Genomic DNA, 22,786 nt, shown 5'->3' with positions numbered 1-22,786 from the left:
CACGGCAGGGTGTCGAGCCTCCTGCCCTTCACCCCAGGAGGGCAACGCATCATGCAGTGATTTTTAAAAAAATAATTAGCGACCATGTGGGGGAAGGAGGAACTGTCAGCCAAGCCAAAAACCCGAGCTGAGCTCAGATGGCAGGAGGGGGAGGGGCTGCGGACAGCCGCTCCCTCAGCCTCCAGGAGGATCCCTCTGGTGAACTGCACCCTTACACACACACACACCCCACACACACCCCACACACCAGGGATCTGCTCGCCTCTGTTCTTGCTGCATGGACTCAGACCTCCCATCCCAGAACTGCTGGGGTGGTCTGGCCCTAGCACACAAAATGCCCCCAAACCCCCTCCAGATTCCCAGGACATGAGACCTGCACCCAGAATTCCTGACACTGACCCTGGCACCCCGCGTCCCCCCAACCCCCCACACTCCTGGAGCTCAGCCTCTGCACACAGATGCTGCCCGCCAGGCCCCACCGCCACCACCCCCTGGAGTGCATCCCGGCACCTCATCCCCCAAGAGGTGACCCAGCCCTGCAGCTCACTTCAGCCTTTGGGATGCTCCAAAACCTTCCCAGTCTCGGACATTTCCAGGACACCCCCAAATCCTCAAGCCTCAACCCCACAGACACCCCCAGATCTCTGCCATCAGACGCCCACCTCAGGTTCCCCGGCCGCTAGAATTTCCAAGATGGGCCCGACCTGTCTGCAATTCCAGGGAACCCGGCCTTTCCAGGGCACCCCCTTTCTTATGCCCAACCTGCGCCCCCTACAGCGTCTTCCCTCAAACGGTACCCGAAAGGTACCCTCTTCACGGATGCCAGTGTTCCCCAGAGGTGGTGTCTGTGCCGCTGCTGATGCGCAGAGGTTTTAGGCAGAGCAAGGACAGACACCTGGAAGATTCTCTAATGAAAGGCTTTGTTTTCTACGGCACTTCGCACGGAGGCCAGTAAATCCAGATGCTAACGCTTGGCCAGGACTCCGTTTACTAGGCTAGGAGCGTCTCCACTAAGCAGAGACTGTGCCCGGATGGACGGACACGGGACTATTAGAAGCTTAGCAAACGACAACCTACCCACCCGGGCCGATCCCAGCTCGCCGTTCCCGGCGTTCCTCGCCCCGCCACGCCCGCGGGTGGAAAATCACTTCTCATATCCCATCCTGGCTCAAGGATGCGCTACCTCCCCCAAGCCTGGAGACCACACCGGTCCCAGAATCCTTAGAGAACCCCCTTTTTGAAGCTGGGGGCCCACAGAATTAGTAACCTTCCTCCCTGTGCTCCCACAGCCTCAGGAACCTCCCCACCCCCCACCCGAGGGTTGGGGGGGTGTCACTGAGCACGATTCTTGATGCAACGATTCCTATGCAAGGGGCATTTTGAGTCCCCCCCATCCTTCCCTCGGACCCTAAACCCTGGCGAATCAGGGGTGAGGGGTGGGGCAGGTTCTGCGGGGAGCGGGGCGGGGCAAAGGGCTAGGGGCTCCAGACACCAGGGTATGGGGTGGGGACTGATTATATTGCCAAAGGGTTTAACTTCTTTAAAAAAAAGCCGCCCCCCCCCCCATTCCCCAGACCCTCACGGAAGCCGAACGGGGCGGGGAAAGGGGGTGAGGATCTTTTCCAAAGGGTACAGACCTCTTCCCAACGACTCCCCCTGCTCGCCAACCTGCCACACGTACCCAGCTTTTTAGTTCAGCTCTTAAAAATGACTACGATTATTATAAGCGTCTACAAAACGTGATTCTCATCCCCCAAGTCAATAAACAGTGTGGGACTCGGGGAGGGAGAGAGAGCAGCTAAAGGGACGACTTCCAAGTCCCGCTCCCTTTCCCCCCGCCAGGCCGCCAGGGTGCCCGAAACCACGCATGCGCTGCATGACGCGCCCCCCACGCATGGCGCGCCCGCCTGCGCCCCGGGAACGCACGGGCACGGGGCGCGCGGGCGGGCGGCTGGGGAGGGGCGGCCGGCGGGGTCCTGGCCTCCTGAGCTCCGCGGCTCCCCTCCCCCACACAGCAATAAGTTCTCACTCACCTGTGGGCGGGGCGGCCCGGCCTGTCGCGTGGAGGCGGGGGAGTGGCAAGGGGGCGCTCTCAGGGATGGGGGCGGGTGTCCGGAGTCAGTGCGGGGAGGGGAGGTCTGCAAATCGTCTAACTCTGGTGCTAACGGCGGGTCTTCTCAGCCCACCCCCAGGGCAGGGAGGGAGGGGTCGGCACGGCCCCTCCCCCAAGCCTCCCCCACGCCCACCCTGGGTGCATGAACCGCCCGATGCAGAAGCTGCCGCATGTCACCCCCCCCAAAGAAAAAGTGTCATGCCCCCTTCTACCCCACCCTCTCATTCCCCACCAAAATTAAAGTTTCCTTTTCATTTAAAAGCTGCGTTCTGTTTGTGTCCTGGGAAGGCCTCCTTGTTGGGGCCGGGGAGCTTAGGGGGTCTTGTCTTTTTAAGAGTAGGGGTCGGGTTAAAGTGGCATGGGTGTGCACTTTGGGGGCCCAGGCATCCCCTTGATTACCAGCTCCCACCCTGTGACTTGGGGTGAGGGCCTGCCTACACCCCTACCCTGAAAGTCTGAGGGCACTTGGGTGATGTGAGCTCCTGGGTGTGGGTGACTAGTCCCCAGGAGGAGTGGACCTGGGTCCCCGGTGTGTGCTCAGGGGCTGAGGGTGGTACACTCCATATTGCTGACGATGAAGCCAATCTGTGTGGATTCAGCTTCTTTGTAGCTGTGTGTCCTTGGGGAAGTCTCTCAACCTCTCTGGGCTTGTCTCATGACTAAAAGGTCAGGACCGGTGATCTAGTTATTCAGCAAACATGAAAGCCAACTAGGTGCCAGGGACTGTCCTTGGTGCTGGAAAGCAATGAGATCCCTGCCTTGAGCTGTTGTGCTGAGAATTCAGACAAAAAGTCCCATGTTCAGCACAGCTAAATAACCGCTCACAGACTCAAAAACTCACTGAAGACGTTGTTATGCAAAGACTGGAAGGTCAGCCATAGACCAGAGTACAGGTATCCCTTCTGCCACTCCTGGGTTAGAGTGAGGGGCATCGCAGCTCTGAGCTTGTCTCCTTATCAATATGATGGAGGCAGTACTTTGGAGAGGGCTGGGGTGAGGGGAAATGTCCAGTGTCCAGGAGGTGCGCCAACACTGGCCGGCTGTGATCAGAATCAGCAGGCTGCCCCGGCAGCCGGAAGGAATCAGTGCCCATCTGGACCCATGAGAGAACCCCCTGCTGGAACACACACCACCTCAGCGGAGTCCACCTGGGGCTGGGGTTTATTTGTCAGAGTTGGAGGCTGGAAACTCAGGGAGACTCCTCCAGCCCCCAAAGGGAGTCTAACCGAACTGTGATCACACAATAGCAACCAGAAGGGAGGGCAGAACATGGGAAGAGGGGGACCGGACAGGCCCCCTTATCCTGTCCCTCTGCAAGAATCAAAGGCTGGTGGAGTCCTGGGAGAGGGAGGAGGAGGGCCATGGGCAGCCCTAGCTGAGGAGAGCAGAGGAGCCATGCTCCCTCCCTAATAAAGACCATTAACACCTGAAGGAAGGATGGGAGCTGAATGGGACCACAGTGGGCCAATTACACCCGGATTTCCACTCCAGGGAGAGAGCCCCGTCCTTGCCTCCCTGCTCCCTGGCTCCTGAGTGCTCTACGTTTACGGAGGTCTCAGGGGGCCCTCTGGGGTGGGGTTGATAAGTGCTGTGGTGCCAGCAGGTGGTGCCATTTCCAAAGTGCAAGAAGCCACAGGGTGGGTTCATGGGACCAGCATCCACCAGGGAGGGAGGGGCTGATGGCTGGTAGCAGGGAGGGGTCACTGGGGCTGTGCTTCTGGGGACCCGTCAGGCTCCAGGGGCTGCTGTCCAGACCCAGGCTCGGCCTCCTCGGCCTCCTCGTCTGATGCCACACCCTCCTCCAGTCGGAACACCTGGCGCACGGTGCGGGTGGTGAAGGTGAGGGGTCCTCGTCTGTGAGGACGTGGAGAGAGCAGGAGACAGAGATTAAATGAAGGGAGCAGAGAGAAAAGTGAGAGCTATAATAAAGTGAGAGGGGAGAGATGAGATGGGGAGAAATGGAGAGATGGGCGGAGGGCAAGGGTGGGGGCAGAGAAATGGGAGGACAGGAGAACAGAGATGAAGGTAGAGGGGCAGAACGATGGGGACAGAGAAACAAAGCTACGGAGGGACAGAGAGATGGGGGCAGGGGTTTGTGGAGTGAGGGTGTACATGTGCAAGTTGGCCATACCGGAGCCGGTTCCTCAGTGTGGTCACTTCGCGGTTCATGGACTCAGCAGACTCTGTGACATCCTCCAGCTCCCGCTGCAGCCTTCGACGACCTGCCTGAGCCCTAGATGCCTCTTCCTCAGCCTCCTCCAGCTGTCGCTTCAGCTGCTTCACTCGAAGGTTCCCCTTTTCCAGCTTGGTGGGAGCAGGGAGGGTGAGTCATGCCTCTGGGTGCTGTTCTCACCCCTCATTCGTATCACTCAATCACCGCCCTATTCTTCTCTCTAGCCATACTGGTAATCTTTTTGCTCCCAATTCACCAAGCTTATCTTCATACCCCAGTGCCTTTGCACCTGCAGTTCCCTCTGCCTGACTCTTCCCCATCCTCCAGGTCTCAATTCAAATGTCACCTCCTAAGAAAGGATTCTCCAATCCCCTGTGTCTCCCTTGCTCTTCATTTCCTTTTTTCTTCATAGCCCTTGTCACAGTCTGTAATTATCTTTGTTTGCTTATTGGTTTCTTGTGTCTTTCTTTTCCTATCCTCAAAATGTGAGCTCTGTGAAGGCAGAGACCTTCTCTGTCTCATTCACAGCCATATCTCCAATGCCTATCATAGTGCCCAGCACATAGTGGGTATTCAATAATTGTTTGTGGAATGAATGATGCATACAGCTGAGCTTCTAAGGGAACGGTGATGCTATCTAAAGTCAGACAAACCTGGGATCCGATCCAGGCTCTGTCTGTACTAACTGTGACTTTGGTGCAAATTATATCCCCTTCTAAAGTTTGTTTCCTCACCTGGGAAATCAGGCTGGCAAGAGAATGCAAGTATGTATTTTTTTTAAAAGCAGGTAGCACAGAGCTTGGGACTTGGTAACTGCTCAATAATTAAGAGCATAGGCTCTGCAGCCAGAGTGCTGGAGTTTGAACTCTGGCTCAATCTCTTTCTAGCTAAATAGTTTTGAGCAAATTACTTCACCTTTCTGTGCCTCAGTTTTCTCACCTGCATATGAGGGAAAATAACAGTACACTACCACAGTGTTCTGATACTCAGTAAACACTATGTGTTGTTATTTTAGCCCTGGTCTAGCCTCTCCTTGCCTGTCTCAGCTCCTAGAAAGTCCAACTTTCCTAGATTCCAGAATTTATGGATCGCAAAGTCACTGATTCCAGCTCTCTACGACGGCACCACGCCCTGGGATGGTATCTGCACTCAATTCTAGTCCAGCAGCACCCGCAAGTTGCCTCTTGTGATGGGAACTCCCTGCCTCTAGAGACAGCCTGTGCTATTTCTCTGTCAGTGGTCCCACCCTCCCACTGCTCCCGAGTGACATAAGCAGCTTACCTGGTCCCTGAGCTGGTCGGCCACCCTCCGCTCCTCCTCCACCTGGAGCACCACCTCTTTAAGCCGCTTCTCAGCTCTGCGCACCAGCTTGCCAGAGAGGATGCGCTCCCTGAAGATAAGTGTGAAGGGGATAGTCAGGAGAGGTGCATCCTGGGGTTCTGTCCTCTGGCCACATCCAGTGGCTGCTGTCCTATTCTTGAACTGGCCTCTTCCTTCTTTCCCACCCCCGCAACTGACTCCCACAGTTCACACAGACATTGGCACCTAGGCTCCCCACTCCAGGGCACCTCTGTCCTTGGCTTCTACTAAGATGCCATGCCTGATGTTCTCAAAAGTGTCTCTATGTCCACCAGTTTTCCGTAGCCCACTAGGTCCCTCCCACTCAACTGTACTTCCCTTTGTTCTTCTTTCAGGGAACTGACGCACTGACCACCAGTCCCCAGATCAGACCACTGGGCACTGTCCTGTCTCCTTGTCACTTTTTGGGTCAGGGGACAGGCCTGGGCCTGAAAGGAGGGATGCATAGAGACTCAGTGATAAGGGGAACTCCTGAGTGTAGCTTGGGTGGGGAGTCCCATTAGGTTGTGATCTCCATGTCTCATTCTTCATCGTTTCCCCAGTGCCCAGGCATGGGAGGGTAAGCAGTACACTCTTAGTACATATTTGTTGAATGAATGAATGCAAGATGGAACCTTATATACTTTTTGGTATAGAACAAAACTCTTCTCCACCAGACCATGGTAAGAAACTGAATTACAGGTCAGTCATCCAAGATTTATAACCCATTTTTGCCCAAGATTTTCTATATATAAAACAGGGATAAATGGCCCTTCTCTCACAAGGATTGTGTGATTCATACATGTATATACAACTAGTTCAGTGTTTGACATAGAGTCAATCCTCAATAAATGGAAACTTTTCTTATTGTTACTGAATAGCACTGAGTGTAGAAAAGTCTACTGCATTGGAATAGTGAACCTTATAAGGATTAGTAATAAGTAGTCTGTTTGTTTTATTAGCACAGTGGTTCTTAACTGGGCACATTGGCAGGTGTTCCTGGTTCTTCCAAAGACTGAAAATGGAAACTCTCTCAGCCCCACACAGCTACTGTTTCCTGGCTTTGACCATTGATATATGGGTGTGATGTTTGGTTTGGTGCAGCCATTCTGTGACCATGAGAGAAAGACCAAGGGAACGACACAGACAGTGATCCTGCCATCTTTCAGCTGCCCACCTCCTTACCATGTGAGAAAAAGAAATCCTTTGTGATAAACTGATGACAGAAATGGCCTCAACTGTCACCCCTTTCTGTATCCACACCCTTTGCAATATGACTTTGCAGCTGCTCCCATCAAGAGGTTGAGTCCATTTCTCCATTCCATTAAATCTGAGTTGGCCATATGACATGCTTTAGAAACAGGATGCAGCAGAAGTGACATTATACCAGTTTCAAGTCTTGGCCCCAAGAAGCCTTTAACACTTTCCCTCACTCTTAGAACCTTGAATCTGCCATGTAAACAATCTAGGGCCAGCCTGGAGCAAAGAGACAAATTAGCCTAGTTGTCCCAGGTGAGACATTGGACATAGGAGAGCCCAGTCAAGATCAGCAAAGCAATCTAGCTGACCCTCAGGTGAGCAAAGATGCATGAGTGAGACCCCCTAGGATCAGATCAGCAGACCCTACCAGCTAGGCCAAAGACTCATGAGCAACAAAAAATAGTTGTTGTTTTAAGCCACTGAGTTTTAGGATATTTGTTATGCAGCTATAGCTAACTCCTACATTGCTGTTTAAATCATACTTGTAGTGGAAATGCAGGTATTTGCAGCCCAAAGCATCTTAAATGATACAGGAAATCAGCAACTATTAATATTACGATGCCTTTGAGCTGTTTCTAAGCCAGGTGTTTGCAATACAACTCCCCTTCATCTCATTGACCAGAATGCGTGGGTCAACTTCCAGCCATGGCCCCCTCTCCCACCTACCTGCTCTCCTGCTCCAGCTGCTCCTCAGCCTGGGCCAGCTTCGACTCAAGGGCAGCAATGGTCATCTTCTGGCGGGCCCGGGCCCCAGCGTCCTCCTCGCCCAGGCGCCCCCGGAGCTCTTGGATCTGCCGCTCCAGTTGCTGCCGGCCACTCTCTGCCTTGGCTGAGAAACTGCGCTCAGCTGACAACTCTGTGGTCAGTGATTCCACCTGTAGCAGTGGGAGAGGCGGGATAGCATGGTGGAGTCTCAGAGGGAAGGGGGTAGGCGAATCCAGGCACCTGCCGCAAGGCCTGATACACACTAAATACTCAATACATGTGAACGCGTACTTGCCCAGGTTGACTTATCAGCCAACAGCACTACCGGCCTTGGGTTTTAACCTTTTGGATAGGTTTTTGCTACTTTTTTAAACATTTGTATTTATTAATTTGAGAGAGAAAGAGAAAGGCTGATTTGTTGGAGGTTTCGGCCCGGGGCCCGGGCGGCGGCCGGCTCTGCTCACCTGCAGGAGCAGCTTGCGGTAGCGGTCGCCGAGCAGCTCCGCGTTGCTCTGCTCCTCCTCCAGCTCCTCTTCCATCTGGCCCAGGCGCCCCTCCAGCTGGCGCTTCTCATCCAGGATGGCCGCCCTAGGAGGGTGTGACCGCCGCGGGGTGAGAGGGCCGCATGGCCAGAGCGGGGCACCGTGCCCGCCTCCCCACGGGCCACTCACTTGCTCAGGCTGCCGTTGGCCACCTCATCGGCCATCTCGTCCCGTTCCTGCTGGGCCTGCCGCCGGGCGCGGTCTGAAGCGGCCAGCTCCTGCGGTGACAGAGGGAGGGGCGGTCAGCGGGGCGCGGGAAGGCCATCTGGGCATTGGCCTCCTGCCTCTCACACCTCGGCCTTTCATTTCACTGCACATGAGCGTGCTGGCGCTGGGGGACTGGGTGAGCGCGTCAATCTAGGGGCAGCAGTCTCCTCAATCCGCCTCCTGAGCCCCTGGCCGCTGTCTGCCTGCTGCTGCCAGTCCCCAGGCCCCTCACCCTCACCCTCACCCCTTCCTCACTGAGCTCCTGTCTCCTTTCAAACCTGATCCCCCTCCAGACTCCCCAGGTGCCAGCCAGATCCTCCTCGTCTCTTCCGACCCCTTGCCACCCACAGCCCTGCCCATCCTGCCCCTTTTTCTCTGCCTTGTCCCTTCCTCTGGGTCCCCATGGCCCAGATTCAGGGCCCATCCTCTCTCCCCAGCCTCCCCACCCTGACTCCTTCACTCCTGCCCATCCTTCCCAAGGCCCCGGAGCAGACTCTCCCCCTCTCCTGCTCAGGGCCCCCTAATGCCCCTGGCCCGGCGTAGTTGGTCCCTTCACCCATTTCCCAACTTCCCGCCCTCACCCCCACTTCCACCCAGGACCCGCCCATCCTGGCTTCACCTCCTGCAGCCGCAGCACCTCCGCCTCAAGCCCTTTGAGGCGCTTGTCACTCTCCCGGTTCTGGGCAAAGATCTCCTCCCGGGAGGTGCGTGACTCCTCCACCTCCCGCCACAGCTCCTTCATCTGGGCCTGAGCAGACAGAATGGAGGATTAGAGTGGTAGCTGGCAGAGCCGGGACCTGAACCCGGGCCGTCCAACTCCGGGGCTTACACTCAAGCGCTTCTGCTGCCTGGCTACACTGCTTTGAGTGTGTAAAGATCCCGGCATAAGGGTTTCTCTTCAGGGGTGCTTCAAATAACCGAGGAGTGCATAACTGTTAGTGAGGACAGCGGCGGGCTTGAGGGTAGGAGGACAGGTATCACTTATTAATATTCCTTGCTTGATAATAATAGCTTTTCAGTGCAGGGATTTTCTCTCAGTGACGACACAGTGGCAATTTTTACTTTCTGGGAGGGATCTTTCCCAGTGCTGCCCGACAGAAATATACTGCAAGGACATAAGCTGTTTCACATTTTCCAGTAGCCACATTAAAAAGGTGAAAAGAGCCCGGCAGGGCGTGGCTCGGCGGTTGCGTCAACCTAGAATCCAGGCGATCAGGGTTCGAGTCCCAGTCAGGGTACATGCACAGGTTTTGGGCTCGATCCCCAGTAGGAGGCGTGCAGGAGGCAGCCATTCAATGTTTCTATCTTTCCCTCTCCTTTCCTTTCTCTAAAAATCAATAATAACATGTTTTGAAAAAAGTGAAATTGGTTTGAACACTAAACTAATATATCCAAAATATTATTTCCATTTATAATAGTATAGAAACGATTGAGATATTTTACCTTTTTTTTGTACAAAGTCTTTAGAATGCAGTATGTAATTAGGATTTTGGACCCACCACATTGTAGATGCCCAATAGCCACGTGGGGCTGGTACCTACTGTATTGGACAGCCCAGTTCTATACCTAAAAATAAAATAGACTTGGTGCCCTGGCTGGGCGGCTCAGTTGGTTGGAGCATCATCAAAAGGTTTGATTCCTGGTCAGGGCACATACCTAGGTTGCAGGTTTGATCCCCGGTTGGGACACACACGGGAGGCAACTGATCAATGTATCTCTCTCACGTCGATGTTTCTCTTTCTGTCTCTCTCCCTTCCTCTCTCTAAAAATCAATAAAAACATATTCTTGGGCAAGGACTTAAAAAAATAAAAAAATATATATACTTGGCTTTTTGGAGCAGTTTTAGGTTGAAGGTATGGGGGTTTTCCAGATACTCCCTCCTCCCAGGCACAGCCTCCCTCGTATCAATGCCCTTTATACATCATTATCAAAAATAATTTTTTTCTAAACAACCAAGTATAACTTTCATAATGGGGGTGGGGGGAACCCTAAGGTATTTCCATTTCAAAAATTAAATAAAATGGGAGAATTGGACTTAAAAATTAAGCATTTTAAATAAAGGCAATAAAAATATAAAAAGAACAAAGTGAGCTTTTGGGGCGTGGATGCTTATAAGGACGGTGACGAGCCTGGGTGCTGCTGGTGGGGTTTAGGGAGCGGTCCACGCTGGTCTCGCCGGAGCGGTGGTGGCGCCACCCACTCCCTGCAGCCCCGCCCCCGGCCGGCTGCGACCCCGCCCCTTACCTGCATCTTGCGAAGCTGCTTCACCGCCTCCTCCTTGCCCTGCCCCGCCGCCGAGGTCTGAGCCTTCAGCTCCTCCAGCTCCGCCTCCAGCTTCTTGCGGGCGGCCACCGCCAGGGCGCGCTGTTTGCGCTCCTCGTCTCGCTCCAACTCTGCATCCCGCAGCTGGGGGGTGGGGGTGGCTGGAAGCGTGGGCTCAGGGCACAGGATGCCCACGCTCCACATGCCCCTAACATAGATGTCCACTGTCCAGCCCCTGCCCTGGCCTGCAGCCCGGTTCCTCCTGCCCCGGCCTCTCCCCATTTTCCAGTAGCCATGTCCTCCCCTCTGCTCCCATCTGCCCCCTCCAGCCCTTTCCAGCAGGGCTCCAGGAGGGTCTCTCTATACTCAGAGTTGACCCTGCCCCTCCCCTGCTCACGGCCCTCCCGTGGCTCCCCAGTGCTCCCCAGGGAAAAGTCTTGGGCCTTCACCCATGGCCGGATCAGGGAAGATAAAAAACACCCAGAAACCCTCAGCCTAGGTCACAGGTTCCATTTCTCCTTCCAGGCCTCCCAGCTCCAGTCTGCTGCCCACATGGCCCTGGAGGGGCTTTCTGACACTCAGAGCTGACCCTCCCCTCTTTTGCTCAGTACCCATCACCTAGTACAGGGCCTTGCCCGCTACAGGACTGAGGAGCAATGAATGGATGGTGCAAAGAGGGAGCTCGATGAGACAGAGGAGGAAGCAGGTGAACCAGTAGGTGAATGAGGGAGTGAGGTTGTGGATGAGGGGTGTGGACAGCTGGGCAGTGAGCATGTGATGAGTGCCGGGAGGTGGGGGTGCTGTGGGCTAGGGTTATGGTGGGGAATGGGTTGGGGAAGAGGAGACTGGTGGGCTAGCAGACAGGACTTGGGTAGAAACACTAGGGAGCAGGTGGGTGGGTGGGACTTCCTGCACTCCTGCTGTCTATAAGCCCCAAGGCACAGCCAGCTGGACAGACACCCTGCGGCCTCCCGCGTGGTACCTGCTTGGCCAGCTGCCGCCGCCTCTCCTCCCCAGCCTCATCTCGGCCCTGCAGGTCTCGCTCGTGCTGTGCCTTGAGGGCCTGCACGGTCACTTCCAGGCGCAGCTTGGCATCCTCGGCTGATGTCAGCTCATCCTCCAGCTCTGTCACCTGAGTCCGCAGGTCATTGGCTGCCTGTTCTGCCACCCGGCGGGCTCGCTCCAGCTCATGTACCTAGTGGGGAGGGAGCGTGAACACAGGGTACTGGGGTCACTAGGGAGGGGGCAGGCCAGGATCCTGGATTTATCCTGAGAGTGAGGGGACCCCAAGTCTATGTACCCATCCTAGTTCATTCATTCATTCATTCACTCATTCAACATTTCCTAAGCACCTACTTACTATGTCTCATTCTAAATCATTCTAAAACATTTTATGAAGAACCTAAGCATGACAATTCTATTATCTGAAGCCCTTAAGAGTCCAACTCAAGTGTCTTGTAGGTCAGCTGGCTCTCACTTATGGTGGATTATTTCCTCATGGGATTTGTGATTTTGGATTGTGAACTCACTTCACTGTGTGAGCTCATCTTTGGGATTCCTGTGTGGAAATGGGTTGAAGATGTGTAACTCCAGACTCGCCAGGATATATCAACTTGGGGGTTCCCAGACATTTCAGGGAGGCATGAATTATTTAAAAACCCCAAACACACTGTGAAATGGGTCTGGGCTTAGGAATTCTCAGAGACCCCTCGTCGCACCTCTCTTTAATTATCACCTCCTCAGAGAAGTGTCCCTTGACCTGTCAGGGCCTCCCTATTACCCACACTCTTGGCACTGAGCCCCTCTTCAACTCAGCCCTAATCACAAGGGTCATTTAACATGTGTTTAATTGTCTTTTTATGCAACACCCACCCTCTACACTGGACCGTGGTTCTACAGGGCAGGGACTATGTCTGCGTGTGACCACTGCTCAATAACCCTCATGGATGTATGAATTAGGGGAAGACAGGCCTGGTGGGGAAGGCCTGTGTGGGCTTGGGTGAGGAGGGAGGGTGTCTCCTCACACTGTGTGTGTGTATGTGTGCACATACTCACATCTGGGGAGTGGTTCTCAGCCTGTATGTGGTGGTAAATTCTCTTCATGTTTTCTGTCTTTGAGTATTATTCACACACATGCGTGATGGTGATTCCCATACTCTGTGTGTACATGTGAACATGTGTGTTTAATGGAAGAGTCTCCTCACATTCCATGGATATACACTTGAACATGTATGTTTCACGAGCAGCTCTCATGTTTTGCGTGTGAAGGTGTGTACTTGATGAAAGATTCTCCTCATGGTCTGTATGTGTATGTGAGCACCTGTGTTTGGTCGGTAGCTCTGTCCCTGTTCTGTGCGCCTGCATGAACCTGTGACTTGGATGACTGGATCTCTTCTTGTTCTGCATGTGAAAGCACACATGTGTGCATGAAGTTGTCGCATGGGTCTCAGGGTGAGGATCCCACTCACGCTCTTGCCGACATCATCCTTGCTGCTCAGCAGCGCCTCCAGCTCTGCCCGCAGGGCGCGGTTCTGCCGCTCCAGCTCCTCACGGGCCTCTTGCTCCTCCTCCAGCGCCCGGGTCAGCGACAGGGCCCGAGCCTCGCGCTCCCGGCCCTCGGCCTCGACCCGCTCACGTTCCTCCACTGCCCGCAGCACAGCTGCCTTCTCCTCTGCCAGGAGCTTCCGGGTTGAGGGAGATGGGGTAGGGGAAACAGATTAGCTGAAAGGAGTGTACAAGGGGATGGGGAAGAGGGAGCAGCCAGGGACAGAAAGAGAGAGACAGACAGACAGAGGCAGAGACACAAGAGGGAGGTAAAGGGATTAAAGTCGTAACTGTGTCCTAAGCCAGCTCAGCTCTTCAATGGATCAAACTCACCAGTGTCTTGCTTTACATACTGAACAGAGGAAAGGGTGTTTCTTCCTCTTGGGGAAGTGGTAGGAAAAAACCATCAACCTTTACTGCTTTTTAAGACACAGTAATTAAAAATAATAAAACTTACAATACAGGCAAAGAAAGGGACTCAGAGTGGGACTCAGTCAAGAGAAAACGAAAAAAACAGATCCACAGATGACCTAGATAGTATCACACAAGGGCTATGATAAGCAAGTTTCAGGACAAGATGGATACAATGGGTGAAGAGATGGGGTTATTTCAGGAGGGATTAGAAACGGTAAAACAGAAGTAAAAAATATGATTTCTGAACTCCAAACATTGCTGGATGAAATTGAGGGCAGATTAGACACAGAAGAATTAGTACACTTGAAAACAGGTAAATAGAAATGATCTAAATAGAGCAGAGAAAGAAAAAAATTGTAAAAAAATTAACAGAGCTTGAATAATCCACGAGACAGCACCAGGCAGTCAAACATACATGCGTTTGGAGCCCCAGAGGAAGTGGGAGAAACCCTAATGGGATCTATAAAAAATCTACCAGCACTAATAAGTGAATTTAGCTAGACTGTAGAAAACAACATCAATATACAGCCTGGTCAGTGTGGATTAGTTGGTTGAGCATCATCCCATGAACCAGGAGGTCAGGGTTCAATTCCTGGTCCTGTGCCCTGGTTGCAGGCTCAATCCCCAACGAGGCAGCCAACCAATGTTTCTCTCTCTTCCTCTCTCTAAAATCAATAAAAACTTATTTTAAAAAATAATCTACTCTTACATTTAAAAACAACAAAAAATAGAGATACAAAAAAATTAATAGTGCCTTGATGATCTACGGGACAGCATTAAGCAGTCACACATAATGGTATTTGGAGTCTGAGAAGAAGGGGAAAGAGGGAATATGGGGCATAAAAATATTTAAAGAAATAATGGCTAAAAATTTCCACTTTTGATAAAAAACGCCAACCCAGGAAGCCTGGCAAACCCAAAGCAGGATACATACATGACCCACAATTGCACTGCTAAAAACCAAAGAGAAAGAGAGAAAACTTAAACCAGCTGGAGAAACACATCACATGACCCACAGGGAAACAATGATTTCAATGTCTGCTAACTTTTCATCTGAAACAATGGAGGCCAGAGATAATGGAATGATCTCTTCCAAGTGATGAAAGAATAAAACCGTTTACCTAGAATTCTTTATCCAGTGAAAGTGTCTTTCAAAAATGAAGGCAATATAATGATGCCTCCATTTTCTAGATTAAAAAAAGAGGCACAAAGAGGGTGGAGCAATTTGCCCAAGCCACACAGCCAGAAAGGGACTGAGCTGGGATTTGAAATGCTGGGTTGCTCTGGGGTTCTGTGATCTTTATTTCATCCTCAGATTGCCAGATGCTTAACATTATCCCCATTTCCTAGATGGGCACACCGAGGCTGAAATGGGAAAAGCAGCTTGCCGGAGGCACACAGTGAGCCATCAGGAGAAGCAAGATGTGTTATTTCCTTTAATCCTGCACCTTCAGGACTTGTTTGGGAGTAAAAGGGGTTGCTACTGATAGATATTCTGGGACAAGAGACATCAGGCAGGTTGGATGGGTGCCTTATTTTATAGACTCAGAGGGAAGATGCAGCTTGCCCTAGGGTTCCCCAAGTTCATAGTGGAGCTGTGACATCACACATTGCTCACTGCCCACAATGACCACGGGAAGCACAGATTAGCATCCCGATGTCTCCGTGGGGTAACCGAGGTGGCCCACCTGGTCGAATTTGCGCTGCTTCTTCTCCAGTGTGCTCACGAGCTGCCGCTGTTGCTCCAGGTCCATGGTAGCATCGTCCAGCTCCTGCTGCAGCCGCCGGCGGCCCCTCTCCAGCCGCTCCACCACTTCCGTCTTTTCTGTCAGGCGCTGCATCAGGACCTCAGCCTCGCGGGCTGCCCGGCGACGAGCTTCCTCCCCTGCCTCCAGTGCTCCAGCCTCCTCCTCCTGGCGCCTCCGCCACTCTGAGAGCTGGGGGGAGGAGAGAGAGGGTGGGTGGCAGTCAGGGCTGTGACCAAGGTGTGAGCTGGTAGGACCCCATTTCCCAGATGAGGAGACTGAGGCCTGAAGATGAAAATGACTCACTGCACTGGGCTCTCCTGCTTCAGAGTAACATTGAGGTTGTGAGTTATATGAGCCCCAGCTTCTCCGGGAGATTAATATTATTCCCACTGGAACCCAGAAGGTGAATCAGACCCTGACTCTGCCCTGTGGAACCCCTAGTCTGAAGGAGAGAAGTGAGCATCACAGCCAGGGTGATGGAGGTAGAAGTATGGGAGCCATGGGAGTCTTCAGGAGGGGTTCAGAATCTGTTTAGAACATTTAAGGGAGACTTACTGGAAGAGGGGGCATTTGAGATGGATCTTAAAGTAGGCATAGGAGTTTGCCAGTTGAAGAAGGATATTTGCAGGCATGCATTCAATACTCATTCATTCAACAGGCATTTCTCAAGGTCTCCCAGAAATCAGGCTCTAGGTTGGCCTATATTGGGGACCAGATCTAACTCATGGTCCCACTTAAAGGAACTCCCCATTTGGTGGGGGGACTCACAGGCAAGAGAGTGTTCCAGCCCAGGAAGATTGAAGTGGGACAGGGGAGAAAGAAGGGTTGTGGGAGCTCAGAGGAGGGTGGCCAGGGAATTCCCACATAAGGGAGTGCTGATGCTGAGTTCTGAAGAATGAAAAAGCGTTTCCCAAGTGAAGTGGGGAAGGAGAGATGAGGGATGAATACAGCTAAAGACGAAGGAAGGACAAGAGAATGCAGTGCCTCCGACACCCAGCTGAGAGGCATGAGCTTTCTCCAGGAGGAGCTGGGGACCCATGGGAGGGCTGTGAACAAGGGAAGGGCAGGGTCAGCTCGGGGGGCAGAGAGACCATGTGGAGAATGGGCCAGAAGAAGAGAGACTGGAGGCAGGGAGGCTTGAAGGGAGGCTGAGATGAGGATCCAGGTGGCAGAGGAGGAGGCCTGAGCAGGGCTGGGGCTGTGTGGATGCAAAGCAGGGGGTAAGCCAGAAAGTCAGGGCTCTGCACTGAGGCTGTGGGGCCTCAGTGATGGGCGAGACTGGCACCCAGAAGTCTGGGCTATGACTGGTTGGGCAATGGGGCTGTCTCTGAGCCAGGGAACCAGGAAGAGCAGGTTGGGGACTAAGTGTCTCCTTGAGGTCTCCCTCCAGGACTGCTCACCTGGACCTGGGCGGTCTGCAGCTCACGGCCTGCCCGCTCCCTGGCGGCCGCCTCCTCCTCCAACTGCTCCCGCAGCCCCGCCACCTCCGCCTCCAAGGCTCGCGCCCGGGACCCCAAGGCCAGCTTCGTCCTGGTTTCCTCCTGCAGCAGCTCCTGCAGATGGAGGGGAGAATGGATGTCAGGTGTGGGGAGAAGGGCGGGGGTGCTGGGGGCTGGGGGCGGGGGGGTGCAGTCACCTGGGCGTCATGCAGCTGGGCCTCCGTGCTGCTCAGCTCCTTGCTCAGCCTGATGGCTCTGGACTCGGCCTCACTCAGTGCCCCAGACACATTCTCGAGTTCAGCCTGTGGGAAAGGGGCAGCTTCCAATGGCGGCTTCCACTCAGCTGACCCCAGCTATTCCTCCACCTCCAATCCCTACTATGCGGCCAGTGGGAGGTAAATGGTACAGCCACTGTGGAAAACAGTCCCTCAAACGGCAGTTTCCATACTGCCTAGCAATCCTGCTCCTAGGTGTGGGCCCATGAGAAATGCAAACATATGTCCACGCAAAAACATATACAGGGACGTTCATGGGAGCATTACTCACAACATCACAACAGTGAAAGGTACAGCCTCTCAAATGTCCATCATCTGATGAATGGATAAACAGAATGTTCCAGGAACTATCCTAAGCACTTTACAACTGTTGGCTCACTGGATTCACACACCAACCCTATGAGGTACATACCAACATCATCCCCAGTTTCCATAAAGGAAAACTGAGGCACAGAGAGGTCAGGAAGTGTGCATGGAAGCACAGATACAGGTGGTGGGACTGAGATTTGAGCCTAGGCAGAATGGCTCTAGAGCCAAATATTAGCTATCCACACATAATTATGTTGGAAAAGTTGGAAGAGAGAGACAACAGGGTTGATGTGGACCAAACAGAAGCCCAGAGAGGGCAGGAGTCTCACTCTAGGTCACACAGCAGAGGCTCACCTGGGCTCGCTGCAGCTTCTCGGCAGCCTCAGCTCGTGCCCGCTCCCCATCTCCGGCCCGGCCCTGCACCTCCTGGAGCTGTGACTCCAGGCGGCGCCTCCGCTGCTCGCCCTCCTGACGTGTGGCCTGCAGGTTGCTCAGCTCCGCGCGTAGCTCGGACACCTCAGTCTCCAGAGCCAAACGGGTCTTCTCCCACACACCTTTGCCCTGGCGAGGCAGAGAAACAAGCAACAATGTATGATTCCCCCCACCAACCACGCCAGGCACATTCCTGCCTCAGGGTCTTTACACCATCTGTTCTCTCTGGAAGTCCTCATTGTTCTTTAAACACCTGCCTCAAGGCCTTCACACTGGCTATTCCCTCTGCCTGGAACTCACTTTCCCAGGATGCAAGGATGGCTCAACCCTCACCGCCTTCAGTTTTCTAACTCAGATGCCACCTTCTCACACAATCTATTTAAAATCACAAACTCCCCACTCAACACCCGATCCCCTTTCCCGCTCATCATTTTCCCATAGCGCTTAGTACCCCAATATCTATTATGGGTGTGTTTATATTGTGTACTCTCTGCCTCTCCTGCCAGAACATAAACTCCACGGGGAAGGGATCATTGGTTGTTCTGTTCACTGCTGGGTTCCCAGTATCATCCCTGGAACACAGCATGTACTCAGTGCTGAATGAAGACAAAGCAAGGACATAAATATGTGAGGAAAGAACCCCAGGCAGATGGGCCGCCTAGAACCAGCCAGAGGTACATCCTCCATCCCCACACCCTGCCCTCCTTCTCTTTAAAAAAAAAAAAAAAAAAAAAAAATCTTTATTAATTTCAGAGAGAGGAAGAGAGAGGGATAGAAACATCAGTGATGAGAGAGTTGTCATTGATCGGCTGCCTCCTGCACGCCCCCGGCTGGGGATCAAGCCTGCAACCAGGGCATGTGCCCTGACTGGGAATCAAACTGAGATCTCCTGGATCCTAGGTCGATGCTCAACCGCTGAGCCACGCCCGGCCAGGCCTGCCCTCCCCTCCCCATGCCCCCTCCTGCCCCCCTGCTCCTGCCCTAACCCACCCTCCGGGCCTGCTCCAGCTGTTCCGCCAGCTCTCCCAGAGCCTGGCCATGGCGCTGCCTCAGCTCCTGCACAGCCAGCTCGTGAACACGGGTCTCCTCCTCCAGAGCCTTCTTCAGCTCCGTCACCTCCTGTTCCCTCTTGGACCTTTGACGGGGGAAGGGGGCAGGGAATAAAATTTCAGAAGAGAGGAAGGGCAGAGACTTTGGGGGAGCCCCCGACAGCTGGCTATGCTTCTTTCTATTGTTTCTCTACAAGGATGGGGGCCTCACTCTACATTCCTTAAAGGATCTGGACATTGATGTTGTGTGAGGAATGTAGCTTTTTAGGGTGACCTCCTATTCATCTTTCAAAACCCTGTTCAAAAGGCCCCTTCTCAGGGAATTCTTCCTGAACGCCCTCCCATAGATGTGGCTTAGGGGCCTTCGCTTATCATGCTACGCTACTCCATTAAAGCTCCCTTTGTTCTGGATTGGGTCTGTTCTTTGCCCAAATCTGCCTCCCCCAAGACTAGAAATTCCTGGGGGCAATGCCTGGGTCTGACTCATCTCTGTCCCCAGGTTGACCCAGGGCTGATACTCAATAAAAAACTACAGAATGACTAAACCTCTGTGTAAATGGAGAATTCTCACCCAAGCCCTTCTCCCCTCCACTGCCCCTGCACGTGCCCAGGCTGTGCCAGCAACCGGGCAGCCCAGCCTCACCGGAGCTCCTGCTGCGCATTGGTGGAGTCCAGTGTGTCCTCCAGCTCGCCCCGCAGGGCCTCCAGCTCCTCGCCCAAGTCCCGCCGCTGCTTCTCGGCCTTGGCCCTGGCCGCGCGCTCAGCCTCCAGGTCTTCCTGGGCCTCAGACAGTCCAGCTTGCGCCTCCCGCAGGGATTTGAGCAGCTGGGCCCGGGCCCCGCCCTCCTCCTCCACCCTGGGGGCAGATGAGGACCCTGGAATTAGTTACAGGGGCAGGCAGGGGGCAGGGATGACTTCTGGGGGTGAAGAGGCCAGACGTGGACTTTGGGGGTGACCCATCTTGGGTTCAAACCCAGCTCTGCCCCTGAGCATGGGCCTCCAGTATTCAGGGCCTGTTTTCTCAGCTGTAAAATGGGAATGACACTAACAATAATCCCAGGGGCACTGAATAAGGTCCTACCACACGCAAGCCCTTGACTCCATGCTTATGACAAATGAGAAAACCCAGTCACAGAGCAGGGAAAGCATTTGCCCAGGTCACACAGACCGTGAGTGGCAGAGCTGACCCCAGAGACCCACCTCATGACCCCTAAGGGACACAGCCTCTTGCACAGAGAAGCTGAACTGAGGGGCAGCGCCGACTGGGGCTGCGCAGGCAGGTTTGTATCCCCTGCTGGGCCGCCTGCCTGGCAGTGATGACCTCTCTGAACAGCAGCAGGCCCTGCTCTATGAGAGGACGTGAACACCCGCTTCACAGGGTTGCTGAGAATGGCAATAAAACCAGCGAGCGCAAAAGGCTACCTGCTCTATGATCCCTCTGTCAAGAACAGGAAAGTCCCGCCCTGGCCCGTGTGGCTCGGTTGGTTGAACGGCATCCTGTGCACTGCCTTGCTTCGCCTTTCCCTTAACCAGGTGGGCCTGCAACTCTCGCCAGGGCCATTTTACACAAGCGGACACCGAGGCTCAGGGGGGGGGGGGTGTGCACAGCTGGTGAGCGGCTGGGCTGGGCTGTGCGCCAGGAGGGTCTCCCGGGGATGCCCCACGTTGGCAGGCCTGCCCTGAGCTTGGAGCTTGGCACTCCTCCAAGCGCCCCCCCAATGCCCGCCGCACCTCAGCAAGGCGGCCTGCAGCTCCTCTTCCTTGCGGCCCAGCTGGGCCCGCAGCTCCTCCACCCGCTGCTGCTGCTCCACCATCTGCTCCTGCAGCTCCGAGCTCTCGCCATCCAGCCGCCGCTTCAGCTTCTCCAGCTCCTGGCGGCCCTTCTCCTCCTTCCGTAGGCGGTCTGGGGGCAAGAGCGGGGGCCTGTGCGAGGGCTCCGCACCCGCGCGCCCCGCAGCTCCCGTGGAGGCCCACAGCCCGGGCCCAGCTCAGCATCTCCCTCTGCGCCTCCTCCGCCTTCCAGCTTCCCCATCTCGGGGAGCGCCCCTCGATCCCCAGGCCCTGGGGCAGCCCCCCAGACGCGGCCCTTTCCTCCTGGCCCCAGGACAGCCCCTGGCCCGCTGGCTGCCCCTGCCCGGCCCAGTCCTCCCCAGGCGCCTCCTGCGCTGATCCCGCCTGCTTCTGACTGAGTCCCTAGCAAGGGGCAGGGAGACGAAAAATGCCTGAAACAGCGAGTGGGACAGTGAGAGAGGGACCCAAGGCACCAGAGAGAGAGGGACGTGGGAGCCAGAGGACACCGGCCTGCCCACAGCCCTCCTCTGGCCCCGGCCGCACGGGCGCTCACCCTCCAGGTCGGCGATGGCCGCCTCGTACCGCAGACGCAGCTTGCTCAGGCTCTTGAGCTTCTCCTCCTCGGCCGCCGCCTGCGCCGAGGACTCCGCCAGCCGCTCCTCCAGCAGCCGCCGCTCCTGGGGCCCGGGGAGCCGCGTGAGGGGCGGCCGCCTGCTCAGCAGCCCGCCCCTCACCTCCATCCTTCACTGCCCCGTTTGTAAGAGCAGATGATTACATGGTTTCAACCATTTGCTCTCATAAACGACACTGCGGCCATCGTCCTTGCGCATCTGTGGCACCCGCGTGTGTGCCCAGCCCTTGCCAGGGCGGGAACGGCTTTCAGTTAGTTCAACGCCAGCGCCCCCGTGCCCAGCACAGCCCTGGCTGTGGCTGGTTAAAGGTGGTGGCAGAGTCTTCCCTGTGTCCCCACCCGGGGTGGGTCTAATTCCCCACCTCTTGCATTTGTGACTGCTTTAAGTCAGTGGTCTGCAAACCACAGAGTGCAGGCCGAATCCAGTCCCCGCCTGTTGCTGTAAGTAAAGTTTTACTGGGGCACAGCCGCGCCCATTTGATTGTGAACCGTCTGTGGCTGCTCTCACGCTACAGTGGCAGAATGGAGTGGCCCACAGATGCCTGCCATCCGGCCTTTCGGAGAAAATGTTAACACCCGACGGGGAGAATTCAGTGGAAGGGACGCCGGCTGCCTCTGCTTCCCTTTCTCGGAGCCCTGAGTGGCTGTGTCAGACACCCAGGCTCTCTGGGGGGACAGAGGCCATATGGAGGAGCACGGAGACACCAGACATCCAGCCCTAGCCACCATGTGACGGTGACCGCCTGAGAAGGCCACGGGCCAGACAGAGCAGGGCCTGCGCAGCCGGTGCACAGAGCGACACAGTCGTTGCTCAGTCAGTGGCTGTTTGAGTGACAGTGTGACAGAGGGAGATGAGGAGAGACAAATAGTTCAGGGGACACACAGCCCAGACTGCAGGTGACAGAGACCCTGGAGGCAGGGCAAGCTGGGGACAGAGACAGGGAGGGGCCCACGTGCCCACAGGGCCCACTCTCCCGCCCCGGGGGCTCGGGGCTGGCCGCCGACCTTGCTGAGCTTGGCGTTCTGGTCCTCCAGGAGCAGCAGGTCCTCCTCGAACTTCTTCAGCTTTGCCTCCGTCGTCACCTTCTCCAGCTGCAGCTTCTGCCGGGCCCCCTCCTCGGCCTCGAGGTGGGTCTCCAGCTCCTGGAGTGGGGAGGAGGGCGGAGGTGAGGACCCAGGGGCTGCGGGCTGGGCTGTGACGGGGAGGGTGGTATGGATGGGACGGTTCCCGGATCCCCAAGGCCTGTGGCTCAGACAGGTCCACCTTGGGGCGAGGCTGGAAATAAAACCCTTACTGGTCTTTCTGTTTCATTCACTGGCTCAACAAACATTTACTGAGCGCCTAGTGTGTGCCAGGCACTGTTCCAGGCACTGAGGACAGATAGAAATCTCTGTCCTGGCCCGGCTGGCATGGCTCAGTGGTTGAGCATTGACCCATGAACCAAGGGGTCACTGGTTCGATGCCCGGTCAGGGCACATGCCCGGGTTGCAGGCTCAACCCCCAGCAGGGGGCGTGCAGGAGGCAGCCGATCAATGACTCTCATCATTGATGT

At 55.0% G+C, this 22,786-nt stretch overlaps 1 protein-coding gene across 1 annotated transcript in view; it reads right to left on the bottom strand.

Moving 5' to 3' along the window:
• Window positions 1–3,771: 3,771 nt before the first annotated feature.
• Window positions 3,772–22,786, bottom strand: part of MYH14 (myosin heavy chain 14) — a 64,035-nt gene continuing 45,020 nt past the window's right edge. Inside the window, exons 25-43 of the mRNA XM_087826853.1 lie at window positions 22,239–22,376; window positions 21,156–21,279; window positions 20,543–20,714; window positions 19,455–19,667; window positions 18,753–18,897; window positions 17,685–17,891; window positions 16,944–17,048; window positions 16,708–16,860; window positions 15,248–15,496; window positions 13,070–13,282; window positions 11,584–11,796; window positions 10,584–10,745; window positions 8,958–9,086; window positions 8,261–8,349; window positions 8,054–8,177; window positions 7,551–7,759; window positions 5,568–5,676; window positions 4,245–4,417; window positions 3,772–3,967 (exon numbers count right to left, since the gene is read on the bottom strand). Coding sequence (XP_087682979.1) covers window positions 3,814–3,967; window positions 4,245–4,417; window positions 5,568–5,676; window positions 7,551–7,759; window positions 8,054–8,177; window positions 8,261–8,349; window positions 8,958–9,086; window positions 10,584–10,745; window positions 11,584–11,796; window positions 13,070–13,282; window positions 15,248–15,496; window positions 16,708–16,860; window positions 16,944–17,048; window positions 17,685–17,891; window positions 18,753–18,897; window positions 19,455–19,667; window positions 20,543–20,714; window positions 21,156–21,279; window positions 22,239–22,376 — 3,081 coding nt within the window. The 3' untranslated portion in view covers window positions 3,772–3,813. The remainder of the gene's footprint in view (window positions 3,968–4,244; window positions 4,418–5,567; window positions 5,677–7,550; window positions 7,760–8,053; window positions 8,178–8,260; window positions 8,350–8,957; window positions 9,087–10,583; window positions 10,746–11,583; window positions 11,797–13,069; window positions 13,283–15,247; window positions 15,497–16,707; window positions 16,861–16,943; window positions 17,049–17,684; window positions 17,892–18,752; window positions 18,898–19,454; window positions 19,668–20,542; window positions 20,715–21,155; window positions 21,280–22,238; window positions 22,377–22,786) is intronic.

Source organism: Miniopterus natalensis, chromosome 18 (assembly GCF_054644295.1).
Source record: "Miniopterus natalensis isolate mMinNat1 chromosome 18, mMinNat1.hap1, whole genome shotgun sequence".
Classification (NCBI taxonomy): domain Eukaryota; kingdom Metazoa; phylum Chordata; class Mammalia; order Chiroptera; family Miniopteridae; genus Miniopterus; species Miniopterus natalensis.
Note: the sequence above shows the minus strand (reverse complement) of the source record. Positions and strands in the feature narration are given on the sequence as shown.